This window comes from Crotalus tigris, unplaced genomic scaffold (genome assembly GCF_016545835.1).
Source record: "Crotalus tigris isolate CLP2741 ecotype Arizona unplaced genomic scaffold, ASM1654583v1 scf7180000024472.5447098, whole genome shotgun sequence".
NCBI lineage: Eukaryota > Metazoa > Chordata > Lepidosauria > Squamata > Viperidae > Crotalus > Crotalus tigris.
The window spans coordinates 4031609-4049129 of NW_024100643.1; the positions used below are offsets into that span (position 1 = coordinate 4031609).

A 17521-nucleotide genomic window follows, 5' to 3' on the forward strand; every position below is an offset into this window, starting at 1 on the left:
AGAGGCAATCCTTCAAATCCTGTGATCAGTCACATCTCTTTCCCCTTCAGAAAAATCTCTTGTTGAAGTAACTTGCCTATTTTCCTACATTATCATAATCTGTATCTTCACCCATCCCTATAAAATGCTATCAAAATCTTCCTGGTCAACTTAATACTGGATAACTACAGCATTATTGTATTCTTTCTTGCCTTTCTTCAGCTTTCCTTTCCTGGATCCCAGCCCAGCTGTGCAGGGGATAAATGGGCTGGAACTCAGTTCTCTTCCTCCTCTTTTTCAAAGTATTACAGCAAGTTTCCAGTTCAGGGCTGAGTTTCAAAGTTTGCAGACAGGCAAGGGTTAAGGCAGGACTCTGCTGCTCCAGCAGTGGCACCTGTCAGTGGGAGGGAAGCAGCGAGAGACTGGAGTGAGTTTTGCCCGAGTCTCCAGCAAAGCTGGAAGCAGGCAGCAGCCACATGGAGATCTCCAGCTGCAGAGGGTGAGAAGAAGGCTGGATTTTGCCCATGCCTGGCTGGAAAGAGACTATCAAGACAAAGCCTGGAATGGGGGGATCCTAGGAGGCCAGAGGCCAAATCATCCTCCCCCCCTATACACACACACCAAACAAAAACAAGGAGGCACTACAGAGCTCTCTCTTAGATTGCTAAGGAGGAGAGCAAAGAGGCTGAAGATATGCAGCTGACTCGGTGCTGTTTCATATTTCTTATCCAGGGGAGCATCTATCTTCTGGTGAGTGATCAAGGGGCTGGGGAAAGGGTAATGTTAGTGCTAGTGACATGGCTTTGGCAAATGTAAAGTCAAAGGGCTGCTTCTTAAACCGCCTTCTTACATTAATATGTCCAAGCAGTTTCATGGTCTGCTGTCTCAATAGCACTTCTAGTTTGGCATGCGCTGCGCTCTGTTCTCCAATTGTCCTTGCACCAACTTTGCCGGGCAGGTCATTTCATCTTAGCTTTCAGAGGAACCTTCTGTTTAGGACAATCCTCTCATTCATCTTTCCTTAAATGCCGCCTCTTTTTCCTTTGCAATGATTCTTTGCTTGTGCTTTCAGCAGCAGCCTATTAACAGTTACCAGGATGTTTGTTTTGCTAGATGTATATACCACCTTTATTCCAGGAGCTTAAACAGAAGACTACATAGCATTCCTTTCCTCCAATTCCCCCCCACCTCCAAAATCCAACAGCTTTGCTGGATAGGGTTGAGAGGGATAGTAGTTCAAAGTCATCCACTGAATCTTCATGGCTGAGGACAGACTTGACCAGCTCTTGTCCTTCCAGATGTTGTTTGACCGCAGCTTTATAAGGATACTGATTTTGAGGAACTGGCATTTCAGCTAGAACAAACATTATTTTGCAGAATTCTTAAAGAGAAAGGACTGAGTCTAGTGCTAAAAACAGTTTATTGAATTGTTACAGATGTCAGATAAGTGACCCAGGTCATAAGCTGGAAGTTGTAGAATCTCCAGCCAGTTTCGCTTTTGGGGGGAAGAAGGATAAATTTATCCCTTCTCGTAGCAATATCATCTGCCCAAGCAAACTTCATCCTGCATATTTCTCTGAAGCCACTACATACAGAAGTCTGTTTTGCCCCAAAGAAGAAGAAGAAGAAGAAGAAGAAGGTGCAACTCAGGGAAATGAAATAATCTCCCAAGCACAAGGGTGCAAAGGGAAGCTGTTGAGCAAATACAAATATAAAAGGCTGCCCCTGAATGAGTTCTGAGTTTAATGGAGAGATTTGAATCCAATGCCAGAAATCCTTGCTGAAATAAAGTAAACAATGTGATTGCCAGAATACATTTTTTTATCTCTCCTTTGAAAATGCAAATAATTTTCCATCTATCTTCTGTAGGAGCTGTCTTCTAAGCGGCTGCTGAAATTCACAAAATTAATTAGCAAAGTAGGCCATAGGAACAGAGCAGGTTTTACTAGTACTGAGAAGCATTGTTTACCTATCAAGAGAGAGGAAGCATTTGCGTCAGTCAGAATGGAAAGGCACAACCATAAAGTTAATTTTAAAATCTTCCTCTCCCCCCCCCCCAGTGCTCTGGAGTTGCGAGTTCAAGATGTGCAGTGGACTCCTGTGATCCAAAAAGCTCACTTCTTTGCTTGTTTTTTCTCCAGCAGTGGAGAAGGGAGAGGAAACAGGGAAATGATCCTGAGGCTTTGTAAACAGTGATTAAATGGGCAAAAGGTATCTATTGTCTTGGAATGGCTTGATCAGCATCACTGAAAACTACAATGACCTCTTGCCTCCCCATCTCCTGATATTGTATTTTTCAGCTCAGGAAAAAGCAGACACCCCACTGGAACTAGGGCTCCAAGCCTCATCTCCTCTAGAAGTGGCTTAGGTTGCAGCCGAGAACAATCTCATGTTCTCTGGTGGAGACAGGCACAAAGAGACCAGAACTCCTCTTTGCAAAACTGCTTTTCCCTCAATTGTGCATTGTTGCTTGTAAAAGGAAGGAAAAAAACATTCTAGTCTACAGGGAAAGGAGCCTAGATTTTTCTTTGGCAGCTGAGTGCCCTTTACTCCCTGTGGATCTGGTGCAGATCTCTCTTCCTCCCAGCACTGCAGCTTGGCTGAACAGACTGGGTTTGACTGATTGGATTTTGTAGTTGCCTCCTGTCTGGTCAAGTGGTTACCTCTTTTCTGTCATCTTGCCTCAGCCTCTTTTTTAAAATGCATACCCTCTCTCACCAACAAATGGCTTGTTCAAAATTTGTGCAGATGGAAATAAATTGGATTGCACCAAGGAGCAAGATTGCAATCTCTTGTCCTTCCTAAGGGGGCAAGTTGGGAGGGGCCACTTGGCAGGATTCTAGAAATTACAAGGAGCCAGAAGAGTCTCGTGTTGCAACAGGAACAACCTTATATTGAATCAAAGCTCCAGCACTTTCAGCCAAGTGTTCTCTGCTCAGAATAGCAGCAGCTCTCCTAGTTCTCTGGGAAAGCTGGTTCCTAAATACTGTATCTCATCTGAATTTAGGTTGGAGGTGCTTGGGATGGAATCCAGTACATTCTTAATTGTGCAGTTACATATTGTACATTTTGACTCCGAGTGTAAATGTTATCGTGATCTCACTGATTTAAAAATGAGGTCATCTGGCTCTTCTGGGACATCTAGGGGACCTTCTGCCCATTCACCTACTGGGACCCTGGATATTTGCTTAGTGTAACCAGGGGGTTTTTATTTGCAAAACCTATGCACTTATCTTGAAATGCAGTGTCTCCTTAACTCAGGAGCAAGGAAAAGATGAAGCTCCTTCAACCAAACTCTTCAAAGACCTTGTTTTCAACCAGTAGTTCAAAGTCATCCACTGAACCTTCATGGCTGAGGACAGACTTGACCAGCTCTTGTCCTTCCAGATGTTGTTTGACCGCAGCTTTATAAGGATACTGATTTTGAGGAACTGGCATTTCAGCTAGAACAAACATTATTTTGCAGCCCCGAATTCTTAAAGAGAAAGGACTGAGTCTAGTGCTAAAAACAGTTTATTGAATTGTTACAGATGTCAGATAAGTGACCCAGGTCATAAGCTGGAAGTTGTAGAATCTCCAGCCAGTTTCGCTTTTGGGGGGAAGAAGGATAAATTTATCCCTTCTCGTAGCAATATCATCTGCCCAAGCAAACTTCATCCTGCATATTTCTCTGAAGCCACTACATACAGAAGTCTGTTTTGCCCCAAAGAAGAAGAAGAAGAAGAAGGTGCAACTCAGGGAAATGAAATAATCTCCCAAGCACAAGGGTGCAAAGGGAAGCTGTTGAGCAAATACAAATATAAAAGGCTGCCCCTTACAACACAAAGTAAGCACTTAGCTTGAAAATGGAGTGGAGAGTTCTCTTGTCTTGCAAGTCTTCCTTCATTGCCTTTTAATTTAGAAAGTGCAGCAAGATGTTTTTCTACCAGAACAATATTAGTGATTTTAATTTAATATTATACTACTGACAGATGTACTGGTAATGTCCTTTTTATTTAAAAAAAAGTTGCATGAAAAGTGTGTGGGGGGGTCACTTTGTAACACTGGGATATTTTAATACTGTTTTGAAGTTCCAGAAGACAAAGAAAATATACTGTTTTAAAATAAATAATCACCAGGTGAGATAGCAACTACTTTCCCCATTTTCAAGATGTGGAAATGGAGGAAGTGTTAGAGGCAGACATTTAATGAATCCACAGCAGATGGAAGTTGGTAATGATGAAGAATTTTTAAATTTCAGCCCCCCCCCCGCCCCCCCCTCTGCCTAGAGACGGGGCTCCATTTAACAAGTTTACCAGTTGTGGAGCACCACAAGGGCTCTTATGTCCTTCTTTGAAAAAATCCCCTCTTTTAAAAAACTGACTCCAGCATCCTCATCCTGGTCACCGTAAGATGAATATATAAACAACTTGCCTGTCTCTAGATTGGAACCGGGGAAACTCTCTCACTGGATCCAATGTCATAAGAATAGCCAAGTCTTATTTGGCACCCAGCAGAGTCAGTCCCAGTGGCTCCCTGAATTAATATCAGTGGAAATACTGTTAATTCAAGTAAATGTACAGAACCACCCAGTTTGATGGCCATCAGAACTGAAGGTCAAAGGTTCTCACCAAAAATGATCTAATCCAGATCTTACATATGAGCAATTCTGGGATAGTTATTGGTGGCACAGCTCATTATTTTTATGAGTGAAACAATTCAGAGCATCGTCATAATAACTTTGAAAGATTGGTTGGGCCAAAAATAATGTGTGCCGAACTAAAATGATTGTGGCCTGGCTGACTTGTATGGTTGTTTACATTTACAGTCTTAATACCATCATGCATACATAAAAGTTCTTCCTGAGGTCAGAAAGAGGGATTTTTAAGAAAAAAAAATTAAATGTACGCATTTATGTGTGTATGTTTGTGTGTGTGTTCTAGGAGAGAATCTGTGTGTGTGTGTGTGTGTGTGTGTGTGTGTGTGTGAGAGAGAGAGAGAGAGAGAGAGAGAGAGAGAGAGAGAGAGAGAGAGAATGAGAATGAGTGTTCTAGGAGGAAATCCTTTTGTAATATTTGATGCATTCAAGTAAACAGCCATCTTGAAGGGCAAGCTAGTTTTAACATCAAAAACCCATGCTGAGCAGAGATTTATTTACCAAGTTAATATTCTGAACTACTGCACTAGACTGAAGCTATGGAGCCAATATTCCTGTTCTACACTCAGCTAAAATTCTACCATTCTTAGAAAGGGAAAACTTGCAGTCTTCTGGATGAACTACAGTTGCCAGCATCTTTCTTCAATGGCTTTATTGACTAGGCTTGCTGAGAATTGTCTTCAGTGAATGCTGGAGGGCCACAAGTTTACCACTCTTCCTGCACACCTCTCAGGCTGAAAGAAAGCCCCACTGAATTTGGTGATATTCTCAACAGGCATGCACTGGTTTGCTACTAAGATGGTATACCAGCAAATATATGAATTGAAAATGATGCTTAGATCAAGTGAATGAGTAATACAGCCTTCCAATATGTTAGTCATTCTGACAACAGTGCTGCAGGGTTCTGTACAGATTACCTTGCCCAGTATCTACCCCTGCCCTCCTCTTTTCAAATATTTTTAATAGTAAAAAATAAGTAGAGCAGCTTTTAAAAAAACATGTTTATGAAGTTCCTTGGGCGAAGCCAGCAGGAGATGACCATATCTGGTTCAGAAACAACAACCCCTGATGAGATAGAAGGTAGAAATATAACAAAAAAGTGAAATATAAATAAATCTGGGTCATTAGGGTAGGCATTAGTGTACTCACCAGAATATAACTTCAGAATATCCAGCCATCAGAATAAGTCTGACAATAATGAGATTGAACACAACATCAAAAACATCAGAATAAGTCTGACAGTAATGAGATAGAAGTCAAGGTCATTTTATGGATCAATGTCAGATTAAGTGCCCAATGCAGAGAATAAGAATAGATGGACAGAACTTGCAGTGGATGTAGCTGAATACTCCTCCACCCATCCCTAGGATTTTTATTAGGATCATTGCTTTTTAATTTGTTCCTAAACAATTTGGATTTAGGAGCAATCAGGAAGGTGGCCAAATTTTCTAACAGCATCAAGTTATTTGGAATGGTTAAAAGAAATGCAGCTTCTGAAAGGCTACCAAATGATCTCTTCAAAGAACGAAAGCAGGCATTAAACTCACACATATGGCACAAGGTAAGCAACTGAAGTGGTGGACATGGAGAGAGGAAAAATCCTGATTTCATTTGATAAGGTCTGAAAAAATGTGATTAGCCAAGACAGGAATCCAAAGAGTTTGGTAGATAGTTTAATTAAAATATTTGCTGTAGCTGTTGTCAAAAGAAACAGTGCTTGTTGGGGATTGTTAGGGAAGCAATTAAAAACAAAACTGCCAACAGAAAAATTGTGAATAAAAATATTTTAGCTGCAGAGAAAGTGAGGAAGGAATAGTTTTCCTTCTTTCACAATTCTTGAAGCCTTAATCATCCATTAATGCCAAATGGTGGGAGAAAAGGAAGTATTTGCATGCAGCATCATTAAGCTGTGGAATTTGCTGCTGCAAGATACTATGGTGCCCATAATTTAGTTTGGTTTGAAAGGATAGATAACCTTTATTGTCATTTTTTATGGTGTGCACAATGACACACATTAAAAATGAAATTTAGTTGCTTGCTCTCAAAGCGTACACATACATAACACACATTTAAACATACTATATACAACATACGTATAGACCTACACCCTTATAGGGAATTATAATACTAAGAGCATAAGAAGAGCATAGCTGGACAAGCCAAGGGACATTCTAGATCTCAATTTTGTGTGAAAAACTGTCTAACCAGATCCAGAGAGCTGGATCCAGTGAGCTCATAAGTACAGTCCTGAATGTGTCTAGAGCAGCTACTATTTAAGGAACCAGTCTCTGATTCAGAAGATCCTATACACCCATCAACTCTAATAGCCACAGATAGTGCATTAGTGTAAATGAATTTTCTCTTCACCCTTGGTCTCATTCTCTCTTCGTGCAATCTAAGCTGATGGTTATCATTATATAATATTGGAAACAAATTCCAAAATCTGAGTAATCTTCTCAAAGGCTATATATACTACCTCCAGGATCAGAAGCAGAGTAGATCCAAGTCTGTCATAAGAGGGTATTACATATTATTTCACATTTATAGGCTCCTATCCAAACTCCACCATTCCTAACAGTGAAAACAATTAATCAATGGAACGGATTGCCTTCAGCACTTTTGGGTGCTCCATCACTGGAGGCTTTTAAGAAGAGATTGGACAGCCACTTGTCTGGAATAGTATAAGTCTTCTGCTTGAGCAGGGGGTTAGATTAGAAGACCTCCAAAGTTCCTTACAACTCCGTTGTTCTGTTAATTTTCCTTATCTGACAAACACGTGCCAAATAAAATATCAGGGCAAAGGTTTATAATTTGCATATTCTATAGCCATATGCAAAAGATCTTTATTTCAATCTCTGGCATTTCTCAGTTAAAGGTATTGGGGAGTAATATCGGTACATGGAGTTTTTGCTTCATATCAAAATGTACAGGCCTTGCTACTTTGTCCCATTCCAATTCTCATATTTGTACAAACATCATAATGCTCAAACTAAATAAGAATGAGGTTTTATGAGTTGCTAACTGTAGAAAATTTGGAATAGTCAGTATGGGGTTGGTGGAGATGGTAGTCTGGCCATCTATCAGGCAGATGTCCTTATCATGAATACTAATGGGAGACAGGGTGAGGGAACAACAACTGATAGCTACATTTTTTTATCCCGATAATATACCCCTTCTGGAAAAAGGCCCTCCGATGAAATTGACTTCTAAGCATTCATCAATTTATTGTTGTTTCTATAATTATAGTTATTTCACTGATGGTTTTAAGACTAAGGATATGTCCAGACTGTCTCTGGGCTGTCTTCAAACCTCGCCATAAAGAGACATTTATGAGTTTGTTTTGTGGCATTTCTATTGTTGATATGGTCTGTCAAATTGTAATCAACTCCTAGTGATTCCACAGATAAAAACTCTCTAATCTGTTCTCTATTACACCACTTCATGCAATTATTGTGGTTGCATTCCTGTGATTTCCACTATTTTTGTGTATCCACTTTATGCACTGTGGGATCTTCCTCCTCCTCCTCCTCATTTCCACCTAGCCAGCATTATCATATTTTCTAGTGATGAATCAGCTCATGTTATGTGTCTAAAGAACAACCATTATTATATATCATTTCTAGGCTGTTCCAATTCTAATAGAGAAAGATTACGAGGTAGAAACTTGAAGATGTCACTGGACCATTGAAAGTGCTGGATCTAGCATAGGTTGATGGGTATGATCTGGGATTTGCTTCAAGCAGGAAAAATCTTAAATTGGTATTGCAAAAACATTTATTTTAACAGTAAATGTCAATAGCAAAATTTTTGAACCAACTAATTGCCTAGTGTCTTTGACTACAATTCTCATAAGCTTTATTTCTGCATGACAGTTATTTGGAGATTTTGAGGACAACACGTATCCTGGTTAATCCATGGGAGGGGGGTGTACATTGGAACATCAGGGAAATATTAGTATCCCTTTTATTCCCTTTAATAAATGATGTGGTTTCCTTCTTTTTGTACGAGATGGGTTATATTGGAATAAAAGATTAGGTGGTCTCTGCTAAAAGATGATAGATTAATGAAACACTTTTTATAGCTTTCTGAATTGTTTTTGTTTATTTATAATGGTTACACCATCATATTAAACTTTGTGTCTGCAGTTGTTACATTATGCTCATTTTACCTTTATCCGCTATATTTTTAATTAATTGCTTTCTATTTTAATTTCTTAAGTGCTCTTTCTTTTGATGGAAACGTAGGATACAAATCTGATCAATGAAATTTTCTATTGGAGAAAGAAGAAGCTCTGACCAAAGAGCCTGGATTCTCTTTAAGCTTTCCCAGACAATTCAGAAGCAGAAAGGGAGAGGCTGTGGGTTCCTCCTAAACAGCCCTAGAATGAGGCTGCATTGCAGGAAAACCACTGAATATCCCAAGCCTGCAGTAACTGATTCCTTTTTGTCCTGAACTCTGCAAGATGGCATGGAGAAACCAATACATACTTATACATACCAATGGACATAGATGGGCAAGTCAACAGTTTTATGTTTATTTTTTTTAAGACAGTCCAGTTCCTAAGACCCTTGGGTACCTAGCCAATCAAATTATATTGAATAATCCATGGGTCATGCTAAAATTGGACAAGACGAAAGAATCAATATTTTACAACTATCGGTGTGTATCATTCATTTAAATATTTCTCTTCCATTTGAAGTTGATAATATCCTGACACCTATCTATTATTTTCTTTGCTCATAGCTTTCAACCATTCACTGAGTCAGTCCACCAGTTAAAAAATCATGTTTAAGGCAAACATTCAGGGATGAACTGTCCTTCCAGAGCAGGGCTTCTCAATTTTGGCCACTTTAAATACTGGAATTCCCAGCCAGTATTTTGACTGGGAATTTTGGGAGTTGGTCCTACATCTTAAAATTACCAAGGCTGAGAACCCTTGGGAAGGTTATGGGAAAAAAGAGGTTCTCCTTCCTAAAAAGCAAAGGAAGGAAGGAAGGAAGGAAGGAAGGAAGGAAGGAAGGAAGGAAGGAAGGAAGGAAGGAAGGAAGGAAGGAAGGAAGGAAGGAGGACCATGCTTATTCCTATGAAAATTTGGAATTGGGTTTCCTTTTTTATACACTATTTTAATTTTACTTGATGCCTTCCTCCAGTGGCTCTAAGGTTCATATGAATTTTTCTCATTTCCTCCTGAAATCAGAGAAAAAGGGGAAAAGAGGAAATGAAATGCTAGAAATCTTCCAAAGATTTAGAAGTTTTTGCATCAGAATTCTGAATTCAGAATGGGTTAAAAAATGGATTAAAAAAATCCAGGGGGATGAATTTGGAACTGTAGGATCTAATGTTTCACTTCCTTACAAAATCACAGTGGGGTAAAGAGAGGGAAAAGTGTTTTTATTTCTTTTTTGATCTTAATTCAACAATTCCATAATTTCCAACACTGGAACTCTTCAAAAGTGTACATGGGATTGTGCTGCTTATTGCTCTGCTTTTTTGTTTTCACTTTACTGTTACTTATGCGTGAAATTTTATTCTAGGTGTGACGTCATCTAGAATTCAGGCATCCTGAGGAACTATTGTTTATGGTTCAAAAATAACCCTGCTTTTCTCCTTGGTTCATATCTCTTTTCTCCCTTCTTCACATTTTCTGTAAGAAAAAAATCCTGCGGCTTTTGATTCTGTTTTCATTAATTGGTTTTGTGATCCTGCCAAACCATGGTTGATCTTCACTTTTGTTTGCTTATAAAAGCAAAATTTCTCACAATAGCTCATGAAGTTATTTTCCTTCAAACAATTTTTAATTAATTAATTAATTAATTAATGGGCTTCTAGGGCTGCTCAGCTCAAACAATCATTTTTGGATAGCAATATTACAATATGCTATTTATTTCTTTAATGCTTGGTTGTTTATTTATTAGATTTAAATCCTCCAGAAGCTGACGGTTGTATACATTGTACTCTTACTTCAGTTTTTCTCGAAATACTACTGTGAGTTTCCATGTCTGGGTGCCATGAAGAGGGATGAATTTGGATCTATGGAATCTAATGTTCCACTTCCCTGTAAAGTATGGGAAGGATCTAAAACCAGTTTTGGGGTTTATATGCGCTAAAATGTTTCCCTGAATTAATGGAAAGGTCATGGAAGAGAAAAGTAGGGTTTTTTTGGGGGGGGGGTCCTAATACAACAATTCCATAATTTCCAAATTCAGTTTAACATCTTAATCATGGAAATGTATTTTCGGGGGGGGGGAACGTACAAAACTGAAGATTAACTGGGTTCAGTTTCATTGTGATAAACTATAGCTTAGTGCATGTTTAAAATATGTCTTGCCTTCTCTTTTCTCCTACTCTTTTAAAATGAGTTTTGGAATTTTTTCCCATTCATTGTTTGCCTTTTTTTTCCTTCATATCCAGGCATAATAAAATCCAAAGTCATACAACTCATCTATTAGTTTATGTCTAATTTTGGACGTCTCTCCATTTGGGAACCATATTTGGGGTAGAGACCTTTCTGTCAAGCACTAAATCTATTCATGGTATTATGTAATAAAAAATCAAATTTAGCACAAATGAAAGTTTAAAAGATCATTGCCCACATCGAAGCAGGTCTTTCTTTTTTTTCCAGGGCACTGGGCTTTTAGCTTGTTGTAAAAGCCAATTTTTTCCTGAAATTAAAAGGTTTATAAATATATAAACTACTTTATAAAAACTACTTATAGGCTACTCATATATCACATTACACTACTATTTAAAACACTTACTCACACACACACACACACACACACAGAGAGAGAGAGAGAGTTCAATAATCACAATGCTTTGATTTACTTGTAATACTAAATCTTAACTGATAAAATCATACATATGAAAGACCAAAATAATTTAACCACATTATTTTGTGAATATCAAGTTTTAGATAATAGTCAGAATTTTCATAGTTATCCTGCACATGTTCTCCCCATATAGGGGCCAAATTATATATAAATTACAATCTGTGATACAAATAAAATTCTATCTAACCGTCTGTATTCCCAGTCAATAATCATGTTGACTAAGTTTTCTAGGAGCTGAAGATGCAACTGATCTGAAGGACAACGTGTTGGGAAAGTGTTTTGCCATGGTTCTAACTATTAGTCATGAAATTGGAAGGTGCAATTAAAACCATGGAGTCCAGCTGCCTCCCTAAAGGAAAAACAGATAATGAGGTCCTGCTGTCCTCTTGTTCCATATAGGTAATCTGTGGCCAAGATGAGGCAACAGAAGAGGAAGAAGAAGAAAATGGAAAATCCTCCAAAACTCAACAAAGATCCCGAGTGCAAAAGAAAAAAGCCCAAGTCTCCCTAAAGTCCTCTGTAACCCCATCTTACTTCCAGAACACAACTCTCTTAGAATTGGTCTCCAGTAATGCACCAGAATTTTGGAATATCCTAGATAGTTTGTCCAAGCAGGGACAAAGCAAACAACCTCGTGGAAGAAGAGATTCCCTCACCAATCCTAGTCAGTTCAAAAAAATATTTGGGTGGGGTGATTTCTACTCCAACATCAAGACAGTAAAACTCAACCTCCTAATTACAGGGAAAGTGGTTGATCATGGGAATGGCACAGTCAATGTGTTCTTTCGTCATAACTCCACTGGCCAAGGGAACATCTCAGTCAGCTTGGTACCACCAAACAAAGCAGTTGAGTTTGATCTTGAGCAGCAAATCTTCATAGAGGCAAAAGAATCAAAGATCTTCAACTGCCGGGTGGAGTCTGAGAAGGTGAGCAAATCGAAGAAGACTACCCTGTGCACTTATGACCCTTCTAAAACCTGCTTCCTGAACCACACACAGAGTCAGGTCTCTTGGGTTTGCTCCAAGCCATTCAAAGTTATCTGTATCTATATAACCTTCTACAGCATAGATTACAGACTTGTGCAAAAAGTGTGTCCTGACTACAACTACCACAACAATGTTCCTTATTACCCCTCTGGGTGATGACATACCTCTTTTGAATGTAAAGCAACTCATGTCTCAAATGTCACTTAATTGAGAACTGGGGAAGGAAAGTAGACTATGAAAAGATTGAAACATGCCTCACCAATGCCAGGCATACACCCGGCTTCTACTAAGAGACATTGAGTTTGGAAAAGAGATTGAGAGGACATGAATGGACATATCATCCTTGAAACACTTTACCCTTTCATGTATACATTTAGCCAAAATATTTCAGTGCTTATGGTGGAAAGCCCACACTGCGCTTTCATTTCATCATTGTTATTTAACAAGTGATGTAATCCATCAGGGGTACTACTGTTGAGGTTGTATCTGTCAACAGCCACATGTGGGGGAAGTAATCTGTAGGAGGTCATGCATTAAAAATGCATAAGACTCAAGCAAACAATGGTCATGGTCAGAGTCAAAAGTGGAAGAGGCCACATTTTGCCTTTTGACGTATCTTTTACTCTTTTTGTTATTGCTTTTTCTAGTTCCCCTTTGCTTCTTTCTCAGTATCCATGTGACTGATGCTAAGAGAAATCTAAACTGGTCAGAGAGTTTTGGGATCGTTCATAGAAATTAGATGACTGTGCCACATTGTTGATTGGGTTCTGTTTAACATTTTTCCCCATAACAGGGACCCCCATGGGTCACATGGGGAGGATATCAGGGTTCCAGATGGGAGGGATCCAATGGCACCTTGGTAGAAATAAACTATTTATTTTACCCCATCCACTTCCTTGCCTGAGCACTTCACCATCTCATCCATCCCTCACATTTTATCCAGTTTTAATATTACTAAGTTTAATTTTAACTCACTAAAAATTAATAGCCAGTAAGAGGAGTTGAATAAAAAAAGATTTAGAAGGCTGCATTTAGGTATCTGTATCTGAGGTCCCAAATGGTGCACTACAGTTTAAGGAATGTTTTTCATCCCTTGGGATTGATATGTCTATTTCCCTTTTGGCCATTCTTAAAAATAGTGAAAATTTTTCTGCTTCCCCAGTTTCCCCTCTCTACCCATGGTTCCTGAAAATTTCTAAGTCTGAAACTAGAAAATTGAATAGAAACACTAGAACATACAGAATTCCAAAGGGCACTGCAGGGACATGTTATACATGATCGATTACTTGACATAGTGGTATAAAACCTGATCCTTTAGCTCTAATCCTTTTTAATACTATTGCCCTAAGCCTCTCTCCCAATCACTAACTGGAACCAATATATAGCCAGATCCTAACTGCATTCTTATGGGTGAGTTTTTCTTAAGTAGAGCACAAATATAGTTTATGTGCTGCGATGATGTCTCTATCAAAACACTGAGGGTTTGGGACTGGTAGTGCCAGAGAAAATAAAAGTTACCCAAATGGAATCATAGTGTTGTTCCTTTGATTTAAATTAATCTTAATCAATGATTTTTTTTTAAATAAAAATAAAACAGATTTGGCCAGAATCTGCAGAAACAAACTGGGAAGAATTGGATTGGAGCTGAGTCATAGCAAGAACTTCAGGACCAGTAGATATGACCTGAAGGTAGAGAAACTTTTTCACTCATCTTCATCTACTTGGTCTTGAGGAGCTCCCTGGAATGTTGGAAGCTTGTATCTGCTTCTTGATTATTAGATTTTGCCAGCATTGGAAATTGCTACTTTAGGGAGAAAAAACCCATACCTTTTCAATTATATTCTTGTAATGTCTCTCCTAATGTTTGAGACAAGGAGGGAGAAATGCTGTTTACTCAAGGAAGTAGAAGAGCAAGGCACATCCTCATGTTACTGGACAAGGGAAGATTGATTCAAATCTGGGTGAAGCTGTTTCAGGGGAGAGATAGCTTGCTTGCTAGGAATTGTGAAATTAGTCCTTGGCTTCAGCCTTGCAGAATTGACACCACTTCTCTAAGGCAGAAAATGTCATATTGGAAGAGACAGGTAGATCTTCAATTCAAGGAATTAGGAAGATGGTGTTGAGAATATACCCCTGCATAGATTTAAACACTGCAGAAAGACATTATTTACTATTCCAAGATTATGAGAAAATATGACAGATGGCACTTTAGAAATGTCTTTCCCCAATCCGATATTGTCATAATGTGTTTGACTACAAGAGTTATCCTCATCTGCATGGCACCAAGTTGAAGAATCCTAGTCTAAAGGCTACCTTAAAGGATGATTTGGTTCCAGCTGTAAATGTTTTAGAATGTTGAAAGATATAGGGGACACATAGAGAAAATTTCTCATATATTTTGAATAGAAATAAAGATGTGAAAAGGGGATGGAGAAAGACATACTATGTGTAACATATGCATTGACAACCATTTCCACCTCACTGGTCAACCATTCATATGTTGTAGATTCTGGCTTAATGGTCTTTGGAGAGTCTCTTTTTAGCAGGAAATAGGCACAAATTTGCATGCTTGGGAGCCTTGTACCCTATCTTTTTACCCTGAACACACATCTACATGTCTATAAAAGAGATTTAGCAAACCTCTTACAGAGCTTTCAGTCTTGGATGGCTACGTATTTTCTAGCTGCAGTTTTAATATTCTGAGAAAAGAGAAATAACAAAGGAAATGATAGGGGGGAAATCACAGTCCACTTTGTTCTAATACCCTGTCCAAACAACCTTTTTTAATTATTCAGTTGCTGATCATCACTATATAGCATTGCACACATTGCATGAAGGTAGAATTTGGCGCTATTCAAATTCAGTTGGTAAGAAATGTTACTGTTTCTCAGTTCCCAAATTTATGTTTCTTCCCAAAGAGAAATTCAGTATTTTTTTATTACAAACAGATATACCTTCACATCAAGAAAAGATGCCAAATTTTGCATCTGTACCAAATGCTTTCTGATGCTCACTGGCACAGAAGCACATGGGGGGACTGTGGGGGCAATGAACACAGCAAGTAGCAGTCATAAAGAGCTTCCATGCACCTGGGCATCTCTTGGTCCTCAGAAAAAGCATCTGCAGCCTGCTCAATTAAAATAAAATTAACGTTAGGGGGGGGGAAATAAGTCCGTGTTAAGCTTCTAAAGAGCTCTTTGCTTCAACAAAGGTTTGTCTAAAGCATTGCTATGAAACTATTTCATAAAGCAGTGTGGACCCCCTTGCTTATAAACATCAACAAAGCAGCCACTTTACTTCATTTTATTTCAGCTCTGAGGCCTCTCCTGGCAGTTCCAACAGACAGAAAAGATGTTCTGCACATGCCCTAAGCAGACACAAAACCTCTAATGGCTGTTGGAATGGCTGGTCCAAGTGAACCATATTGTCTCTACATCTGAAGATGAGCCTCACATGCCCTCTAATAAAATTTTTCAAAATTTAACTTCATCATCTTCACATCTTATAAAATTTCAGGGAGCGTGCTCAAGGTTTCACAATGTCTCACTGAAAACATTACAATCGTGTGTTTCTGATTCTAGTAAAAATGCAGAGTAGGGCTGTCACCATCTCAGGAGATTTGATCTCAGGAGATTACAAATGATTTGTGGGGGGAGGGCAACTTAGCCCCCATGCGATGTCACGTGGGACTTGAAAAGGTTGCTGACTGCTGACAAACACCGCACAAATGTAGTACACAATCAAGTTATGGTTGTACATAGGTAGTTTCATACCTAATATAGCAAATTCACTTGTAGAAATATTCCCTAGGAGTTCCTAATTTAACTTTTCTGGTTTCAGATTTCAGGCTTTGTTTTAACATTAAACCTAGACTCATTGGATTACCCCAGACAATTAATTCTAAATGGGCTGCCTATGCGTTGATGACCTACCTCAGAGGTTATTATCATAAGAGGTGGGATCATAATTTATAGAATCTTTGGTGCTATCGAACAGCCTTCCCCAAAGTGATGCCCATTAGAAATGTTGAACTACAGTTTCCACAATCCCCAGCTAGTATGGCTAATGCTGTGAAGTTATGGTCCCATATCTTTAGGAGACATGAGGCTGTGAGAAATTGTTATTTAAAATGTTTGGAAAAAGGTTTGCTGCTTTTTCCAAGTTTTAGTGCTGCTCCCATCAGTCTACCTAACATCCATCTTTCTCCAAGGGTTCTTCTGCTTCTTTGTGCCAGATCACTATTTTGTCTACAATTTGCTCCATAATTTCCTCTTTCTCTCTGATTAAAGAATGGCTACATTGACTGTATCATGTATTTATTTTTAATACTGTCATTGAAATGGAGAATAAAGCTTCCTTCTGCATCGCAGAGGGGCAGTATGAAAAGTGACTTTTGGTTTTGTTGTGAAAGTTAACAGAAACCTCTTTTTTCTAGGCTAATAAATTTATGAAAAGATGGATCATAAAAATGCAGTAAGAATGAGTTCTAAAATGCAGAATTTTTGGGGAAATGGATTACTCCTTTCTATGGGATTCTTTTTGTCTAAATTTTGCTCTTCAACAACTTTGATTTGGTTCATATTCAAAAATGGTGTTCACAAACTCCATGGCTTAGATCAAACTTAGATCAAACTTTTTCAGGCTGCATTGACCTATTAATTAAAAAACATAGAATAGAACCCTTCATCAATAAGAAAATATTTTTAACGGAATGGAATGGAATGGAGTGGAGTGGGGTGGGGTGGGGTAGGGTAGGGTAGGGTAGAGTAGAGTAGAGTAGAGTAGGATAGGATAGAATAGAATAGAATAGAATAGAATAGAATAGAATAGAATAGAATAGAATAGAATAGAATAGAATAGAATAGAAACTATGTTTGAATTATATTTTCCCTTATTCTCTCAAGGAACCCACCCCCTAAAATTCTTATGCCCTACCCCTCCACACACACACATACACAAACCTTTATGTATGTGTGTATGCAAATCTTGGAATCAGTGTTAACTTCTGATGACTGCTAGTACATGTCCTTGGAATTTTATGGCAAGGTTTCAGAAGCAGTTTGTCCTTGCCTCCTCCTCCTTCCTAAGA

The 17521-nt window shown here is 38.7% G+C and overlaps 1 protein-coding gene across 1 annotated transcript; it reads left to right on the plus strand.

Annotated features, from left to right (window-relative positions):
- Positions 1-341: 341 nt before the first annotated feature.
- NXPH3 (neurexophilin 3) lies at positions 342-16818 on the plus strand. Its single transcript, XM_039333157.1, has 2 exons — positions 342-729; positions 11845-16818. Exons 1-2 carry the CDS (start codon positions 673-675, stop codon positions 12586-12588), a joined length of 801 nt encoding a protein of 266 aa, XP_039189091.1. The 5' UTR covers positions 342-672; the 3' UTR covers positions 12589-16818.
- Positions 16819-17521: the final 703 nt, after the last annotated feature.

Bases quoted from the DNA above. Each gene is read 5' to 3' on its own strand.
- NXPH3 (XM_039333157.1), top strand. From the start codon at position 673: ATGCAGCTGACTCGGTGCTGTTTCATATTTCTTATCCAGGGGAGCATC. The intron at 730-11,844 runs GTGAGTGATCAA...TGTTCCATATAG, and splicing joins AGGGGAGCATCTATCTTCTG to GTAATCTGTGGCCAAGATGA.